At 35.9% G+C, this 18,857-nt stretch overlaps 1 protein-coding gene across 2 annotated transcripts in view; it reads left to right on the forward strand.

Moving 5' to 3' along the window:
* Window positions 1–2,048: 2,048 nt before the first annotated feature.
* Window positions 2,049–18,857, forward strand: part of LOC128240691 (lysosomal-trafficking regulator-like) — a 74,834-nt gene continuing 58,025 nt past the window's right edge. For both annotated transcript variants that reach the window (XM_052957418.1, XM_052957417.1), the window contains exons 1-6: window positions 2,049–2,116; window positions 3,879–4,018; window positions 4,787–4,914; window positions 7,188–7,264; window positions 10,684–10,846; window positions 12,007–12,103. In XM_052957418.1, coding sequence (XP_052813378.1) covers window positions 3,922–4,018; window positions 4,787–4,914; window positions 7,188–7,264; window positions 10,684–10,846; window positions 12,007–12,103 — 562 coding nt within the window. In that variant the 5' untranslated portion in view covers window positions 2,049–2,116; window positions 3,879–3,921. The remainder of the gene's footprint in view (window positions 2,117–3,878; window positions 4,019–4,786; window positions 4,915–7,187; window positions 7,265–10,683; window positions 10,847–12,006; window positions 12,104–18,857) is intronic.

Consider the following 18,857-nt stretch of genomic DNA (forward strand, 5'->3'; position numbering starts at 1 on the left):
ACTTTCTATTGACATGTGGTACAGCATTCTGTCTCCATCTACCGACTTCGATAGGGAATTTATGATTACTAGTGCGGAAATGCAAGAATGTAAAACGTAGAGATTTGGGTAAAATATTAAGGTACTCCTCAAATTTAATATCAGACTTAAACAGAGAATACATTTTACCCTTAGACGAAAGATTAAATTGTTCAAAACAGTTTTGCTGAAATTGGTCTACAAGGTTAGATTTCACAAGTTTACTGATATATTTTACAGGTACTCTTGTTTGGTTATGCCATTACGGAAGTTTAAATATGCAAATACCGTTACACAGTGAAAATGCGTCAAGTTGAATACCTGAAGAAAAAGGGAAAACAATTATACAACAGCTGCAATTAAAGTGTGTGTTTTACATACTGTAAACACACAGTGATTACAAACTGATTAATTTAAGTTATTTATTCATAGTAGTAAATGGAATGGCCAACATATACAACCTTTATAACACATAAATGTACTCGAATATATCGATGGCAGTAAGACATTGATCTTCTTCAAAGACAGTGCCTGTTTGCTTTAGTACGTAAACGTAAATCGAAATCAGATATCGTCAGATCAGCTCATAGACATGAAATATTAAAAGAATTAATGCGCCAGGGTTAAAATAATGTGAAAGCAAGCCAGAATCTTTAATTAATCTTGGTGAGGAACCGAGAAGCCATCGATACATCCCAGCCTCAAATATGACCATAATAAAAACATAAAATTATTTTGCATCCATTTCTGCGGTACGCAGTTCCATAGTCCGTCATTATAGCAGCTTCACTTAAGACTTCATGACGGCTCGGTCAATTGACTCATTTAGGCACTTAGATTCTTAATTTTACTCCTGGAAAATCCTAAAATCAGAATCTATGAACCTTGACAGATGGGGCAGAACTGTAAATGCATAACCACTGACAAAAAGTGAATTTCAATAATTCCCAGTCTTGAAACTGTAATATGTGGCGAATCTCCAATTTCCACAAGCGCTGGCACTTTCAGTAAACAGTTGAACTGCTAGCAGTTAAAGCTGCACTCTCACAGATTGAACGTTTTGACTACTTTTTTTGTTTTTGGAACGAGCCATTTTTGCGAAAATCCATGGAAACCAATTATACATGTATATAAGACTGCTTACAAAAAATAGATCGCAGAAACGGTTCACATAAATTATCTTTAGCCAATACAAATTATTTTTAGCCAATACCTTTCTCATAGATACACTTAAGTGTTTCATGAAACTCAAATTCAGATCGATCTGTCAACAATGAATCGCCTTTTTTAACTATCTAGCAGGTGCCCGTTATCTTTCTGCTGTATATACTTAGCGCTGGGATCTGTGATGACCGCTAGTAACGTTTTAAGTCATAAAACATTAATTTTCGAACGGAAATATGAACATCTGCGATCTGATCTTTTCGTTCAGCAATCTTTCACCATTGGTATGCAGATATTTACGCAAAAAAATTGCTCTTTCCAAGACAAAAAAAAGTTGTTAAAACTGTTAATCTGTGAGGGTGCAGCTTTAACACACAGGAATTTGACTCAGTGTTTGGTCAAAAATGTAATATTAAGTTATTATATGACCAAAAACTGACAAAAAAAACAACAACAACAATATCGGACAAAAACCAGGTCTTTGTCCGAAATTGTTGTTTTTTGTCAGTTTTTGGTCATATAATGACTAAATATATCATTTTTTAACCAAACACTGAGTCAAAGTCCTGTGCTTTAACATTGACATATGCATTGTTTTGCATCCAATTTCTTTGATTAGAATATTTGTACCAGCATGAAGATGTATTTCCATTGCATCAGTGAAACAGGTATTGTGATGATTTTTGCAAACAATTTATAATTCTGAGCTTGATTTGGTCATGGGTATCCTGCATATATATTACAGGCCTTCTAACTGTTGATAGAACCCTAACGCTCCTCCAGAGACACACGTCTGCGTGTATTTTGCCTTTAACCGTATTAAGGAAAGACGATATAACTAATATAGACGGAATTAACGCTCTTGAGTACTCTTCATTTTAATGGCTGTCAAATAAATTTTCTGTCAAAATAATCGATTTATGCAAATTACTATGTAAGTATTCGCTTTCTCATGATTAAAAATTCAGAGGAAGTTTACAGATTGTTTGCATTTATGTCACCTTGTGTGAAACATGATGACATAATGGATTAGGGAGCAAAACATCCGATTGTATTTGTGTCTTCCGTCTTCGTGAAATTCGTCTGCTGTTTGGCAGCACTGTCACGGGACTATTACATAATGTTAATAAATACGGTTTTAAATTGAGTATGTATATATGTCATTTTCAAACTCCAAAACATTTCTTTTGTTGTTATTTTCTTTAAAATTCCATATCAGAATCTTTATTTAAAGGGACTTGTTTTCATTTAAATTGTTTGATAAAAATGTGAACAAAATGTTGTTTCGATGTCAATGATAAAACAAAATAAGAAGTTTAAATTATACTTTTATTGTAAATAATTATTATAAGATGTGACAGGAAATCCTATATTTTAATAGTTGGATTAACTAAATTCTGCCAGTATCTGTTCTTTTGGTGTGTGTTTAAAACAATAATAAATAAACTGTGAGGAAAAGTGGCATACTGGTTGAGAAGCAGTTTCCGATGGAAAGCAGTTTCCGACAAATCGCTTTTTCACGTACTTTCTTTTGATCTTCATAAAGAAGGTATTGCAATTCAATTATAGGTTACTAGGCAATCAAAAGTTGAAGTTATTACCGAGACACGTAAATAACTTTTATTATTATTTAATGTTTAATGTTTATTTTTCAATTTGTACACAAACTTGCACGTGGGGGATCGTCACACGCAGCGCATTCCGCATGCGTGTAAACCTAATTTGCATATCTATGAATAGCTACAAGGTTGTCCTTAATTGACTTATACAAACGATGATCATTGTGTACATATTTGCGAACACTGTTGTCATGCTAGTTTCACACCCACATTCACTAAAATGATTACAAACACAAGATCTTATTAGAAATGAAACAAAATATCATTGATATTTAGTGTCTGCCTGATTTCCAGAATAATGATTGACTGGCGTAAGTTTTTAGGTTTAATTTTTGGTAAATGCTGAAAAATTAAATAATAGTTCTCGTATTATAGTCTTCTATTTAGTATATTGAATAAATGGATAAAAAAACACACAATAGGCACCTGAAATCTGCCGCATATTTGATTTGTCGGAAACTGCTTCTCGTCAACAGCTAATCAGAACAGTGTAAGTACCCTCTTGGCGCCCCCATTAGATACACTATATGTGACGTCACACATGTGAAAAATATATCAACAATAGCAGCTTGAGCTGTAGTTATCTAAAATGTGAACAATTTTAGTAGGAATTTTAACTTGTATGAATAAATCAATAAACACTTGTAAAAACTGTTGGAAACTGCTTCTCAACCAGTAAGGCTTTTACATAAACAGCTGATGAGTAATCGCCATAGCTTGCATGTGCATGCCATGAGAAATTAATCCAGTATATATCTGCTTGGACCTCATGATAAGTCAGTTCAGCATCCCTGCAAACTTCAGAAAGTTTGTGGCTCAAAATTTGATTTTTCATTAAAACCGAAAAGCTGCAGATTCAAATTAATGTAGCAAAATGGTAAAATAAAGCCCATACAGTAACTTCAAATTGTTTAAATATGTAAAGGTTTATGTTTAGATAAAGTTTTAACAAACATTAAATAAAAAGCTATTTTTACACCACTTATTTTAAAAAATGCACAGGGTAATTACTAAAAAAGATATGCTTTTGCAAAAGATTAAAGTTTACGAATGCATACCCTACTTTTTTATTTCCAGAATGATTTAGCAAAGGTAGATAAATCAGGTAACCCTATTTACAATGGAGGAATGCAGAGTTGTGCCCCATGAACATAGGACAGACTCTGTGTCTGTTTCCTCGATGAAAGAATCTGAGCCATCACCTGACCTGTCCTCAGGTATGCTCCTGCATTCATTACATGTTTCACAACGTTGCAAAATGAAATGATAGTGTGATGTTGCATTATTTATATGGCTTTTTACAGGTTAAATAAAATGCATTTTCATTCATAAGTGGAAGAAACTAAATAGAAGTTCGCAAACTTTATGTACTCATATTTTATTACAATGTTTTGTCTTCAATGGCTTTGTTGTAGGAGTGTGTAAACCTAAAATTTATTAACATGGTAAACTTGATTTATGCACTATTATACATGTACTTCTGTTAAAAAATGGAATGTCTACTTGATTGAGACAAGTACATGTAGGTCCTAAGCAGTCACTGCCTGAATGTGTTAAGTTAAACAGTGTTTTGTCACCATTTTTTTAATCAGACTGGGACCATTTTTTATAAGGAGTTTTTTTTTTTTTCAAAACAAAAATTGGAAATTATTCACATTTGGTTAATAGTATAAGTTTCAGCATTGAGAATGGGCCGAACTGTTGGTACCATTAGTTGTTCATTTCAATGCAAAATTTACATCCTTTATCAGAGTCAAAATGGTGCCTTGACCCAATCCAAAATACCCTGGCCCCATTCCCAAAAGGGTAATAAAAACCACTGCAGACAAGTATGACCAGGGGACATTTCGTCAATAATCCAAGGACTGATTTTGCACATATTTGAGCAGTGCAGCTCTACTGTAGGAATATTGATAAAAAAAATTGCCCTCAGGACCCTAAGACTGCAAGCCTTATTAATTTCTCGCCTCCGTTCTATAATTCAGGAAGCCAGTTGACCCCAGCGAGCAGTATTGAGGGAGCTATGCCAGCCAAGACACCAAGACTTAAAGAAGTTTGGGAGGTGTACATACAGGCTGTGAAAAGTCAGGACAAGTCAGCCAGCAATGTTGAGGTCAGTGAATCTTAGGTTTCTTTCAAAAATTAAAGATGTACTCTTTCTCACTCCTAAATAAGATGTACCACAATTGATACGATTGTTTTAATTTACCAAAAAAAGAATGAAGGATATGTTGTTTAATTTGAAAGATAGTTGGAGAAAACACAGTATTTCTACCATATGAGATGGTAGTTGATCACTGTAAATCTTTTAGGACCCCTCAGTCATTTAATATTTGCGCATTTTCAGCTATTAAATACACGGTGACAATTGTGTTATCAGTTATTAATTTTCCATAAATTCTTTATTTAGTAACAGTGGTCGAAATTAACACAAGCCCGCAAGCCCTGCACTGGTAAAATGTCTTGCGGGCTTGCTCAAATTCTGAATTTTATATAGCAGGGCTTGTTCAAAATTTTAATGCCAAGCTGTAGTATTTGAATTCGGGCTTGTTCATCCAAAAGTCTAATTTCAATGATTGTAGTAATTAAGTAGTGAAAGGTTCATCACTCAAAAATTATGTTTGTAATACATGTGTATGTATTGATTTTAAATATGAATATCACTTTAATATTCTGAATATATGACTGGTCTCAGGGCATTTCCAACTTCAGCAGACCAAAAAGTATCCATGAATTTGCTCTTAAATGTTTCATAACAACAGCCCTCGCTGATGTTGGCATTGGCATGTGATCAACCTTTTATACAGTGGTTGAAATTAACACAAGCCCTCAAGCCCGGCACTGGTAAAATGTCTTTCAGGCTTGCTCAAATTCTGGATTTTATATAGCAGGGCTTGTTTGAAAATTTGATGCCAAGCAATAGTATATGAATTTGGGCTTATTCATCCAAAAGTCTAATTTTGATGACTGTTTATATAGGTTTTTTCTTGTTTGTTTTTTAACCAGGTTTTCAACGAAAACCGTGTTATAAGAATGAGGTTGCGATGTCATTGGGCGGGCGGGTGGGCGTCAAACATTGGTTTCTGTTCAATAACTTTAGTTAGCATTGATAGATATTGATAAAACTTGGTGTGTACGTAGCTTATGTACAGAGCTAGCTTGGGATTGCTTTTGAGGGGGGGGGGTGGAGCTAAGGTCAAGGTCACTGTTACTAAAAATAGAAAAATGGTTTCTGCCCAATAACTTTAGTTAGGATTGATAGATATTGATGAAATTTTGTGTGTAGGTACTAGTAGCTTATGTGAAGAGCAAGCTTGGAATTTCTTTTGAGGGGGGTGGGGTCAAGGTCACTGTTGCTAAAAATAGAAAAATGGTTTCTGCCCAATAACTTTAGTTAGCATTGATAGATATTGATGAAACTTAGAGCGAAGGTAGCTTATGTGAAGAGCTAGCTTGGGAGGTGGGGTCAAGGTCACTGTTCCTAAAAATAGAAACATGTTTTTCTGCCCAACAACTTAGTTATGGTGATAATTAAAGAAGTCCAACTTCAACACAAATTATTTATTTATGAAACAACGTTTCGGCCATTCGGCCTTCATCCGGTTGCATCAAATGACGTCAACGTTGATAACGTCAAAATATAGCATACATTTTTGCGCAAAATAATGTCTTATAGGATCTATAGAGATACAATTATGCTGGTCAAATGCAATATAAATGCATAAACAAACGTCAATAAACCAGTATAAACTATGCAACATTAAATAGGTTAAAAACAGTTATAAACCAGATTAATTTTGTGATTTTTTCAATTCTGCAAGAAGAATTAAAATAATATTTTTGAATTCATACCATTAGGAATGACTGTGCCAAGAATGTGCATCCATTTACTCTCCTTTAATAATCGTTTCCAATTGTTCTCAATTTTATCAATTGGCATAAAAGAAAAATCATTGATACTGTGGTCAGGAGCATTAAAATGTTCAGACACATTTGTATATGAATCTGGAAAATGCTTTATATCAAACTTATGACTGTTCATTCTCTGACTACATTTTTGTTGAGTCTGACCAACATATTCTGAAAGGATACAAAATGGCAACAACTTAGTTAGAATTGATGGAGAGTGATGAATCTTAGTGTGAATATAGCTTATATGAAGCTGCAGATTGAACTTGCTCATACAACAAATTAATTGGCTATAATTTCTGATTGCCCATAACAAAAACCTGGTTTCGTCGCATTGCGGCGCTTCTAGTCTTAATTTTAAATGATTTTCAAAGTTTAAAAAGACCTCAAGGCTGTTAAATCATTGGAACCCTTGGAAAGACATGAAACAGTGCAGTACTGTATGAAAATTGAAAAGTTCATTTTATTCTTTTCCAGAAACAAGCTGCCCTTTTAAACATACTGTTGCGGCTGTGTGCCCATGAAATGAAGCATGGCACTCTAACCAACTTTGGGTAGGTACAAGGACTACTGCATGGTCATATTTCAAACAAGAATTGTTCCTACATCAGGGCCTTTTACCCCCCCCCCCCCCCCCCCCAATTCCATTTTTGTAGTTCACAGGCCTCATACACTGAAACGAACAATTTTTCATTTTATTATATCATATAAGAAAGGATACAAAATGGCAACTTTTTTTTTTAGAAAAGTCGCCAAATTGACCTCATTTCGTAAATTATGTTGGTGAAATTCAGTCCCAGCCCTGTGAGTGCTGAGTTTTGATTTGGAATTGAGAGCAGGCTTTAATTTCAAATCAATGAAAATTATCAAGATGATAATTCACTTATTTTTTAACTGTAAAATATCTATTATATTTTACTGATAAATCCCTTTAAATCACTAGAAAGCATATAATAAAAGAATCCTTTGAATAGCATCTAATAAAAGAACCTATTGAATTTAAATCCATATGCATTTGTTTGTCCAGGGTTGACCTGTCACATTTTCTTATTGGTTTAAAATTTAAGAAAATTCAATTCAGGTCAGTCAGCTGCATGTTAATTGTAAAATACAAACTTCCAACACAGCTTTAAACAATTTGTGCTTATAGTCTGACCATGCACCCCAAAGTTACCTTGTCTGTTTTATATAAATAAGTCAGTATACTAAACCTTTTAAGAGAATTGCTCATATTTTGTAAAATGCTCTTATTACAAAAAATATTGCAAAACAAAGTGTGAGAAACCATTAGGAGTGTCAAAACTAAGATACTTACCCTAAAACTTTAAGAACCCTTCAATAAATGTTAATTTATTTCACTTAAAAATTGTCTTTGTGGACCACAATTTTGAATACTATTAGTAAACACAATTCAGGAAATGATCATAGTCGAATTGGTGGATGGATATTGTCATGTGATGTTCAAATGTATTTGATAAAGGTTAAAATATACATCGGGATTGTATAAGTCATTGCGACTGAGTGGTGAAGGCATCAGTTTTCTCTATTTTTTCTTGACTGTACCGGCTTGGTTTTGCTCCTTACTACAAGCTGAATATTTTTTTACTGCAATTTCGATATCAAAAAGTAACTTAAAAATAATAAAGTCAGAGTTTTCAAATGCATTTCCAGGAAAAATAATTTTTGCTCCAAAAACATGAGCAACTCGCTTTGAGCTTGGCTGCCACTCAATAACGGTTGGAAGATATTCACTTCAATAAGTAACTACATGTAATAGAGAAAATACACACATGTTAGTATGCAAAGGTCATAATTCTGAATGTTATAATTGCCAACTATAATTATTCCCAATTTTCAACTGAAAAAAAACATAATTGGTGTCAACTCGGCTGAAATTTCATTTTTATTACATGTATTCATGTATATTTATTTTGACTTCATGTTATAAATGATAGTTATCATTGAGATAACTTATCAGATAATTGATAATGAGAGTTTGTTGACTGTCCTGCTGTTATTAAGTACATGTTAATGACATCGAGTCCGATTATCTGAAAACTTGCGATACATATGGGTCAGGGTTGCATATTAATAAGCAGATTGATTTCTGTTCTGAAATTAATTGAGCATGCAAGCGCAAATGGATACTGTTAATGTTACTATGTATAAGGAGTGTTATTCAAACAATTTGTGTGTAGTGGAACAGAATTTAAATGTAATTTAATTATGCTTTATTCTTTTTTACAAATGCTTATGTCAGGTAGTTGGATTTACAGAATAGGCAATATAGTTATTTATATTTGATATGTAGGGAATATGATGTTGGCTAGTTGATCTGTCAGGTCTCTGTGGCCTAGTGGTTAAGTTTCCGCCTACGGAGCGGGAGGTGGTGGGTTCGATCCCCGGCCGTGTCATACCAAAAGACATTTAAAGTTGGTACAAGTAGCTCCCTTGCCTGGCATTCAGCATTTAAAGGGTAGTGCTTGGAAAAGTGGTGTACTCAGTACTGGTTTAACCCAGGAAAGTTCTACCCAGTGTATCGGTGCTTTAAACCGAGCAGGTAAAAGAATCAAGGGGACTTTTTTGTATCCCACCACTGTCTCTTCCACGTGCTGTCCCTCCAGCAAAAACAAAGGACCCCGTTGGAAATAAGTGCTTGCACTTTCACGGGTTATCCTTGACCGCAAGGTCTAAAGAAATACATACATACAAGGTTGTATCACTTTGAGTTGCTTGCATAGTGTCCATATAGTATAAGACCAAAGGTTTGAATGTGATGTATCATTAAGAGTTGATACAATCCCACAAATAATTGAATAACACAACTTTGGAAACCACAGTACACTAGTACGCAATGCTTCGTTATGTACCATGGGTGGTTTGGCTTGGAAACTCTTGTTATAATGGAAAATTAATGAGGCTGTTTACTAGGTTCTGCAAGGAACCAGATGCTTTCCCGCTAAAAATATTCTAGTGAAGCCGAAATTGAACTGGGTCCAATTTTTTAAGTACAGTTTTATTTGTCAGCAGTCAAGACCTTTTAGCCATGGAGGATACCAACTCTACAATTTTATTGAAGAATATTTAAAAGCAATATGCAAATTGGCTCGATTCCTTGTTTGCTGGATGTAATGGACCAAAGCTGTTTTACTCTGTGTAAGCTTTCCCTCTTGGCTTGATATTTGCGAGGCTCAAAGTGCTTCAGCCTGTCCCTGGGATATCAAGCCAACAGGTCTTAACTGTATGAAGTATCACTCACAGTCTGTTTGATGAATGATTCAGAATTATTATGATAAAGTTTAAAAGTGAGACATGAAGTGGTTTGAAAGTTTAAAAAAAAAATTAACATCGGAAAACTACAGTTAAGTACTTTTAGAAAATAGTAACAAATGTAGAAAAAAGGGAATATGTTTATTAAAGGGACTGTACACCAGATTGGCACCAAAAAAGTTTTTTTCTGTAACAAATCTCAGGACAATTATCTAATAGAATGTGTTATGCTTTGATATCATAATTGTAAAAAAAAGTACCAAAATGTAAAAAAAAAAAATTGTGTTGGAGACCGGGTTCAAACCAGTGTCGCCAAAATTGCAGTCCAGCCTTGTGTCCACCGAGCTATGACGGCTTACTCTAATCGGGTGACATAATTAAGCTATACACCTACCACGGTAATATCACGTGATAACACCGACTAGCCAATCACGCATAAGGAATGAATTCTACCTGGTGGACATACCCAGTTATCTTTTTTAATGGAAAAATACGAAATAACTGCTAAACTTAAATAAATTGTAAACTATGTGGTACTTCAGTTAGTAAGTTTCAATGCATTGTACACATCGATGCCAAGTTTATGTCAGTTTTCGACAATTTTCTCTTTTTTTTCCGCTGTTTTATCATACGGAGTACAGCCCCTTTAAAAATGATGTTCATGCCCAATATAAGCAAGTTTACACAGATGACATTTTTCCAGCGAGATGCAGAGCGTGTGTAACCAGCTGTGTAGAGAGTTCATGACAGACATTCTGCACATTACGAGTCGATGTGAGACAGATGACACGACCCAATTACAGAATTACCTCCTTAACGACCGCGGCTGGCTATTGCTGCAGGTTTTACACAGGAAAGGAGCACAGGTGAGAAATTACATGCGATATGTATACGCTTTATTAGAATATTAAATTGATTTTCATTTTATATGTAGAATCATAACCAGTTGATATGCATTTAGAATATCGTAAAAATTTAAGGGATTTTTGGTACTGTGACTTTAAATTAGTCCCTTGGTATTATGTGCATTTCACCAAATGATTTTCGGATATCTTTTACACACCAGTTCTAACTTGGTTCGAAAGTAAACCTGTTAAAGTAAACATATTTGATATGTGTGTGTGTGTGTGTGAGGGGTATTGAAATTGTTCTGATCTAAGGGACATGTTAAAGCCAGTTAAAAGGCTTGCTGAGTTATACCGACCATGACACAGTATTCCCAAAGGTCTGATTATAGATCCGCTAGACACACATATGAATCATGCATGCACACCAAAAAACTTTTATTAGACATTTATACAATGCACCAAATAGACCTGCATATTGTATTTGATGACATCAATGTTACAGTGCAAGGTAGTCAGTGTTTAATAGCATAAGAAATTGATATTTAAAAACTTAATCAGTTATTCTATACTTCAAACTGGAGTAAAGTTTTTCACTGAATAAAAGGGGCATGAATCACAATAGTTAAATCTGCACTCTCACAGATAGCACGTTTTTACAACTTTTTTATTTTTTGTCTTGGAACGAGCCAATTTTTGCGAAATTCCATTGAAACAGTTATATAACACTGCTGACAAAAAATTAGATCGCAGATTTTTATATTTAAGTTCAAAAATTAATGTTTTATGCATTTTTTTTAAACCGCTAGTAACGGTTTATGCCATAAAACATTGATTTTCAAATGGAAATCTGCAAATCTGTGGTCTGATCTTTTGTCAGCAATCTTTTATCATTGGTTTGCTGATATTTACGCAAAAATTTCTTTTTCCAAGACAAAAAATAAAAAAGTTGTAAAAACGGTATATCTGTGAGAGTGCAGCTTTAAGGACTTACAGTTATGGGCCTTGGTGTTAATGCATATTTTTTCTTTGGCAACATATCTATCAAGTTTCAATTCAACATTGTAAAAGATTGAGAGTAATGTCAATGTTAAAGTTTTTGCGTAAGTACAACTTTGTCAACGACACAAAGGCAATGACAATACCTCAACAGTCCAGCTTATAAATCATTGTTGTTTCAGCACCTGTCTGGAAGTCGAGATCTGGCCAATCTGTTGGTGTCACTGTTGCCATGGTGTCTTAAATTCCCGCTAAGGAACTCTCAAGAACAAGAAATAGGTAATGTATGAAAAAAATACCAGATTGTGAAAAATTGTTAAAGGGACTAGACACCAGATAATACAATTGCAAGATTATTTTTTCAATAACTTAAATAACATAGACTTCACTGTATACAACCTATTGAATCTTACTTACTGATGTATCGCATCACTTGCGACCCATGCAATTTTTTGCAGTTTTTGGGCATTTTTCCAATTTGAAATACTGGGGTTGTAAGTAAATAGTGGCGGTATAATCTGTACTCATAAACAGATATGGTTTAATGTTGGTAGCCATTATGCACTATTTTTAAACGAGAGAACTCAGATGAGACAGCAACATGATTGTTTTGTTTATTTTTTTTAGTCATGTCAAATGATATATTATCAGCTTCTTACTAGCTTGCAAAGACAAATCTAGGCTTGTTTTGAGGGAAATAGTGTATTTGCCAATTTTTGGACCATCTAGTGTCTAGTCCCTTTAAAGAAGGCAACAAGTATAATACATGTCCCCAAAACAGAAAATGACTGTTTTTCTTTTTGAATAATAAAAAAAAATATTTATTTTTTTGAAAGATCTCAAGATAAGGCCAACATAAAACTGTTTGGTTATAGTTACATCCTTTACAAAACAGGTAGCATGGTTTATATTACTATTTTTATTACAGGCTTTATGTAAGAAAGTAATTGTCATCATTGGTGTGTGGTATTGAAGTTATCTTCTGTATAGTAATGCTTAAATGGTTTTACTCTTCATATAAAACACACCATTTTAATTTTTTTCTTTTTTACCAACGGACTATAAATAACAGTCACATGCTCGGCACCTGTTTCATAGGTAGGCTCAAGAACCCCGAAAACAATATGTATTTTTTGTTAGGCCATATAAAAAGTCACTGAGCGGACAAAAGAGTAATATTTTAATAGTTCATCTTCTTGAACGTTTTCGTTGCTAATGTTCATTATTTGTAGCTGGGTCATTGTCCGTAGAAATATAATCTGACATTACCCAATAGATTTTGTCTGATAAATTATGAAACTAGGATAGTTGAATAAAATTAAGGTGCATGAGGTGGTTGAACCAACAAACTAGATTTGGCCTATTGTTATGCTCCTGAATTAAGGCATAGAGAAGTCTCATTGATTGTCTCTCTGTCAGTCACTTGGTCCGGGCTAACATCTAATGATTATAGGATTTTTGATATTATAATTAATTATGTATAGTTTCCACATTCATGTTTAGCTCATAAAAACACATGCTTATGAGGTTTTCTTTAAAGAAGGAAAAGGCTCATAAATAGTAAATGTTGGTTACCATCTTAACTTGCTCAATTTCACTCAATTTCAATCAAACTTTGCTTAAATGTACAGAAGCATTATGGAGGGTATGACACAAGTATTAATCAAGCTCTAACAAGGTCAAATTGGGGACATTTGTCCTGTTCCTGTGATGACTGTGTTATTTAAGGGGTCAAAGGTCAAGGTCACAGTAACCTTGAATGCTAAAAGATTGTCTGAGTCATAACTCAACAATGCCTGCACCCATGGTCCTCAAACTTGACTTGATGGTTGGACCAGACCACTAGATGACCCCTAATGATTTAAGGGGTCAAGGTCACAGTGACCCTGAACACAAATTTGACAATTCCTGGACCAATGGTCATCAAACTTGACATGAAGGTTGGGCCTGATCAGTAGATGACTCCTATTGTTTTTAGGGGTCATCAGGTCAAAGGATAAGGTCACAGTTTTTTCCCCCGTATCAGAGTGCCTCCAATTATTCCCTTAAAAATGGAAGAAGAACTGTATAATGCTGAGGTCATTAGCGAAATAAGCGAAATAATAATTTATAGATGATTGGTTTAGTAAGCTTTTGAATAAAAGATCTTTTATTTTATTTCAAACATTTTCAATTAATAACTGTATTAAAATAAATAAAAAAGTAAAGATTGTATAATAAACCAAACTGTCCAGGATTCCATGCCCGGTCGGTCTGGTGTATGCTTGTATAATGAACCAAAGTGTCCAGGATTCCATACCCGGTCTGTCTGGCGTATGCTTGTATAATGAACCAAAGTCTCCCGGATTCCATGCCCGGTCTGTCTGGCGTATGCTTGTATAATGAACCAAAGTGTCCCGGATTCCATGCCCGGTCTGTCTGGCGTATGCTTGTATAATGAACCAAAGTGTCCAGGATTCCATGCCCGGTCTGTCTGGCGTATGCTTGTATAATGAACCAAAGTGTCCAGGATTCCATGCCCGGTCTGTCTGGCGTATGCTTGTATAATGAACCAAAGTGTCCAGGATTCCATGCCCGGTCTGTCTGGCGTATGCTTGTATAATGAACCAAAGTCTCCCGGATTCCATGCCCGGTCTGTCTGGCGTATGCTTGTATAATGAACCAAAGTCTTCCGGATTCCATGCCCGGTCTGTCTGGCGTATGCTTGTATAATTAACCAAAGTGTCCCGGATTCCATGCCCGGTCTGACTGGCGTATGCTTGTATAATGAACCAAAGTGTCCCGGATTCCATGCCCGGTCTGTCTGGCGTATGCTTGTATAATGAACCAAAGTGTCCAGGATTCCTTGCCCGGTCTGTCTGGTGTATGCTTGCATAATGAACCAAACTGTCCAGGATTCCTTGCCCGGTCTGTCTGGTGTATGCTTGTATAATGAACCAAACTGTCCAGGATTCCTTGCCCGGTCTGTCTGGCGTATGCTTGTATAATGAACCAAACTGTCCCGGATTCCTTGCCCGGTCTGTCTGGCGTATGCTTGTATAATGAACCAAAGTGTCCAGGATTCCATGCCCGGTCTGTCTGGCGTATGCTTGTATAATGAACCAAAGTGTCCAGGATTCCTTGCCCGGTCTGTCTGGCGTATGCTTGTATAATGAACCAAAGTGTCCAGGATTCCATGCCCGGTCTGTCTGGCGTATGCTTGTATAATGAACCAAAGTGTCCAGGATTCCATGCCCGGTCTGTCTGGCGTATGCTTGTATAGTGAACCAAAGTGTCCAGGATTCCATGCCCGGTCTGCCCGGTCTTCCCGGTCTGTCTGGCGTATGCTTGTATAATGAACCAAAGTGTCCCGGATTCCATGCCCGGTCTGTCTGGCGTATGCTTGTATAATGAACCAAAGTGTCCCGGATTCTATGCCCGGTCTGTCTGGCGTATGCTTGTATAATGAACCAAAGTGTCCAGGATTCCATGCCCGGTCTGTCTGGCGTATGCTTGTATAATGAACCAAAGTGTCCCGGATTCCATGCCCGGTCTGTCTGGCTTATGCTTTTATAATGAACCAAAGTGTCCAGGATTCCTTGCCCGGTCTGTCTGGCGTATGCTTGTATAATGAACGAAAGTGTCCAGGATTCCATGCCCGGTCTGTCTGGCGTATTCTTGTATATTGAACCAAAGTGTCCAGGATTCCATGCGCGGTCTGTCTGGCGTATGCTTGTATAATGAACCAAAGTGTCCCGGATTCCTTGCCCGGTCTGTCTGGCGTATGCTTGTATAATGAACAAAAGTGTCCCGCATTCCTTGCCCGGTCTGTCTGGCATATGCTTGTATAATGAACCAAAGTGTCCAGGATTCCATGCCCGGTCTGTCTGGTGTATGCTTGTATAATGAACCAAACTGTCCAGGATTCCTTGCCCGGTCTGTCTGGCGTATGCTTGTATAATGAACCAAACTGTCCAGGATTCCTTGCCTGGTCTGTCTGGCGTATGCTTGTATAATGAACCAAAGTGTCCAGGATTCCTTGCCCGGTCTGTCTGGCGTATGCTTGTATAATGAACCAAAGTGTCCAGGATTCCATGCCCGGTCTGTCTGGCGTATGCTTGTATAATGAACCAAAGTGTTCAGGATTCCATACCCGGTCTGTCTGGCGTATGCTTGTATAATGAACCAAAGTGTCCAGGATTCCATGCCCGGTCTGTCTGGCGTATGCTTGTATAATGAACCAAAGTGTTCAGGATGCCATGCCCGGTCTGTCTGGCTTATGCTTGTATAATGAACCAAAGTGTCCAGGATTCCATGCCCGGTCTGTCTGGCGTATGCTTTTATAATGAACCAAAGTGTCCAGGATTCCTTGCCCGGTCTGTCTGGCGTATGCTTGTATAATGAACCAAAGTGTCCAGGATCCCATACCCGGTCTGTCTGGCGTATGCTTGTATAATGAACCAAAGTGTTCCAGATTCCATGCCCGGTCTGTCTGGCGTATGCTTGTATAATGAACCAAAGTGTTCAGGATTCCATACCCGGTTTGTCTGGCGTATGCTTGATGCTTGTATAATGAGCCAAAGTGTTCCAGATTCCATGCCCGGTCTGGCGTTTAATTGTATTATAAACCATTGAATTTATTGGTCATTAGGTTAATGGACACTTCTAATCAGTGACCGAAATAAAAGGTTGCAACCATGACCTACAGTGCATTATTTGTTTATGATATTAATGTGCTCATTGTCACAGGTTTAACCTAAAAGACTTAAGTAAGTATTTATCATTGTAAGGCCTCACCAATGAATTGTTTAGATTGATGGAGTTTGAAAACAGAGACCTATAAGCCCAGGCTTATAAGTACAATATCCTCACAAGGTTAACAAAGTAATCTGCACAGTGACATTGCCAGGTTCAAATAATGAAGACTTCTACTGTTGTTGTCAGAAGAAATTTTTAAATGAACTGACACTGTTCTTTGCTATAAATGTTTAAAATTTGTAAAAAAACAGTGTTTGACTTATATCAGAAAGTAAGGATGCTTCCCAAACAATCTTTCGTTTAGCCTCATTTACAGAGCAGAGTAAGAATTGATTAATTTTCTGAAAACTATGTGCAGCAATCTTTCAATGAAATGTAATTTGGTGTGGCCTAACAAACATATACATTATGTACATAATATATCTTTAATCGGTTTAGTGAGAAGTTGCAATACGTTATCTAAGATAAACTTGAAATGTACAAGATAAACTTGGTACTGATTGTACCATTTTGTATCTTAAAGTTCACCCCTAAACAGGTTATCAATTTTAAAAACAAATATAATTTAAACACATATCACTTATATAATATTTCACATGTATATGTATATCAAAAAGGTTGAATTTTACTGTTGTGAAATGAGTTGATCTTTGATTTCACACTATTTTTTTTCGAAGTTTAAATAAAAATTGTGTTTTGTAATTTTTACAATGACATGATTGTACAAATAATCAAAATCCCTTAGGGCTATTCAATTTAAACTTAAACCCCACCCCATGAACGCAATTTCAAACTGCACCATTCCCCCTTACAATATTTCAACTTCAAGTTGTTGCAAAAAATGGACTGGAACCTTCCCCTAAAAAAATCTCTTTTTGTCTGCCTGGGCTGGGGTGTGTGCTTAAATGGAAGAGCCTTAGCACTAATAGCAATTGTTAGCAATTGTTACTTAGGTACTGCAACCACAATCTGATTATTGAATTGATACAGGAGTGCTTCAGTTCGAGTGCCTTTATTATGTCTCTTGAATTTATGGGGAGACATATTGTTTTTGCCCTGTCCAGTAGTCCGTCCGACAGTCAGTCCGACTTTATGTTAGACTTTATTTCCGCTCAATAACTTGAGAACGTTAAGACCCAGAAACTTCATACTTAATTAGCAGGTTGTTCATGACCAATGGATGACCCCTATTGATTTTCTAGATCAGTAGGTAAAAGGTCAAGGTCATGGTGACCTTGAGGTGAAAAAGTGTTTTTTTGCTCTATAATTTGAAAATGCTTCCACTCAAGAATATCATACTTGGTATGCCATTTGGTCATGAGTAGCAGATGACCCATATTGCTTTTGAGATAAGGAGATTGAAGGTTAAGGTCGCAGTGACCTTGAGGTGAAAAAACATTTTCTGCTCAATAACTCAGAATGCTTGCACCCAGGAAATTCTTACTTGCGTGGTTTGCCAGTTGTTCATGACTAGTAGATGACCCCAGTGGATTTTGAGATCAGTACATTAAAGGTTAAGGTTGCGATAACCTTGCGGTGAAAATATGGTTACTGCTCAATAACTTCAGAACGCCAATGCACCCAGGAACTTCATACTTAATTTTCCAGTTGGCCATGACTAGTATATGACCCTGATTGATTTCGAGATAAGATGTTCACTATTTAATGCTGGTGAATAAGCCAAACTTTAAGGTCCCTGGTGGTTTGTCTCCAATCCAAAAATACAAATTACACGTCCATCATTGATTATTTCTCAGCTAGGACAACTACTGGGTAGCGTTTGGTGTAAGTGAATAGCTTGTAATTATCTGCATGCTGGTTATTGAATGGTTACCCTCTGCATGTGTTACCGTTCTGATATGGGAGTTAATGTTTAGATGAAAACAATGGAAACACTCTTTAAATTTATCATAGTCAAAAGAACTTTATTGTTGCCAAACCAAATAAATGTGTATAAGTTTTTAACTGAATAGCCATGATTTATTTACCAATGATAAGGTCAAGTTCATGAGTTCAGTTAAACTGTAATGAACTTGACCTTAAAATAAAAAGATACGAAGTGAAATTCTAATTTTATCAAAATTAATTTGGAAGCTAAATATTGTTCATATTTATATTGGGCCTAAAAAACAACAACATCTGTTTCGGGTTTCCTAACCCTAACCCTACCTACAAAATAGGCGCTGACCCTAATGTTTTTATAGTTTATTTGTTGGTTATTTTGTTTTATTAAGATTTTGTTTGTGTGGGTTTTTAAATGTAGTTTAAAAGTCGTTAAATGGATAAATACTGTTAT

The sequence above is a fragment of the Mya arenaria genome, chromosome 7 (assembly GCF_026914265.1).
Source record: "Mya arenaria isolate MELC-2E11 chromosome 7, ASM2691426v1".
NCBI classification, from domain to species: domain Eukaryota; kingdom Metazoa; phylum Mollusca; class Bivalvia; order Myida; family Myidae; genus Mya; species Mya arenaria.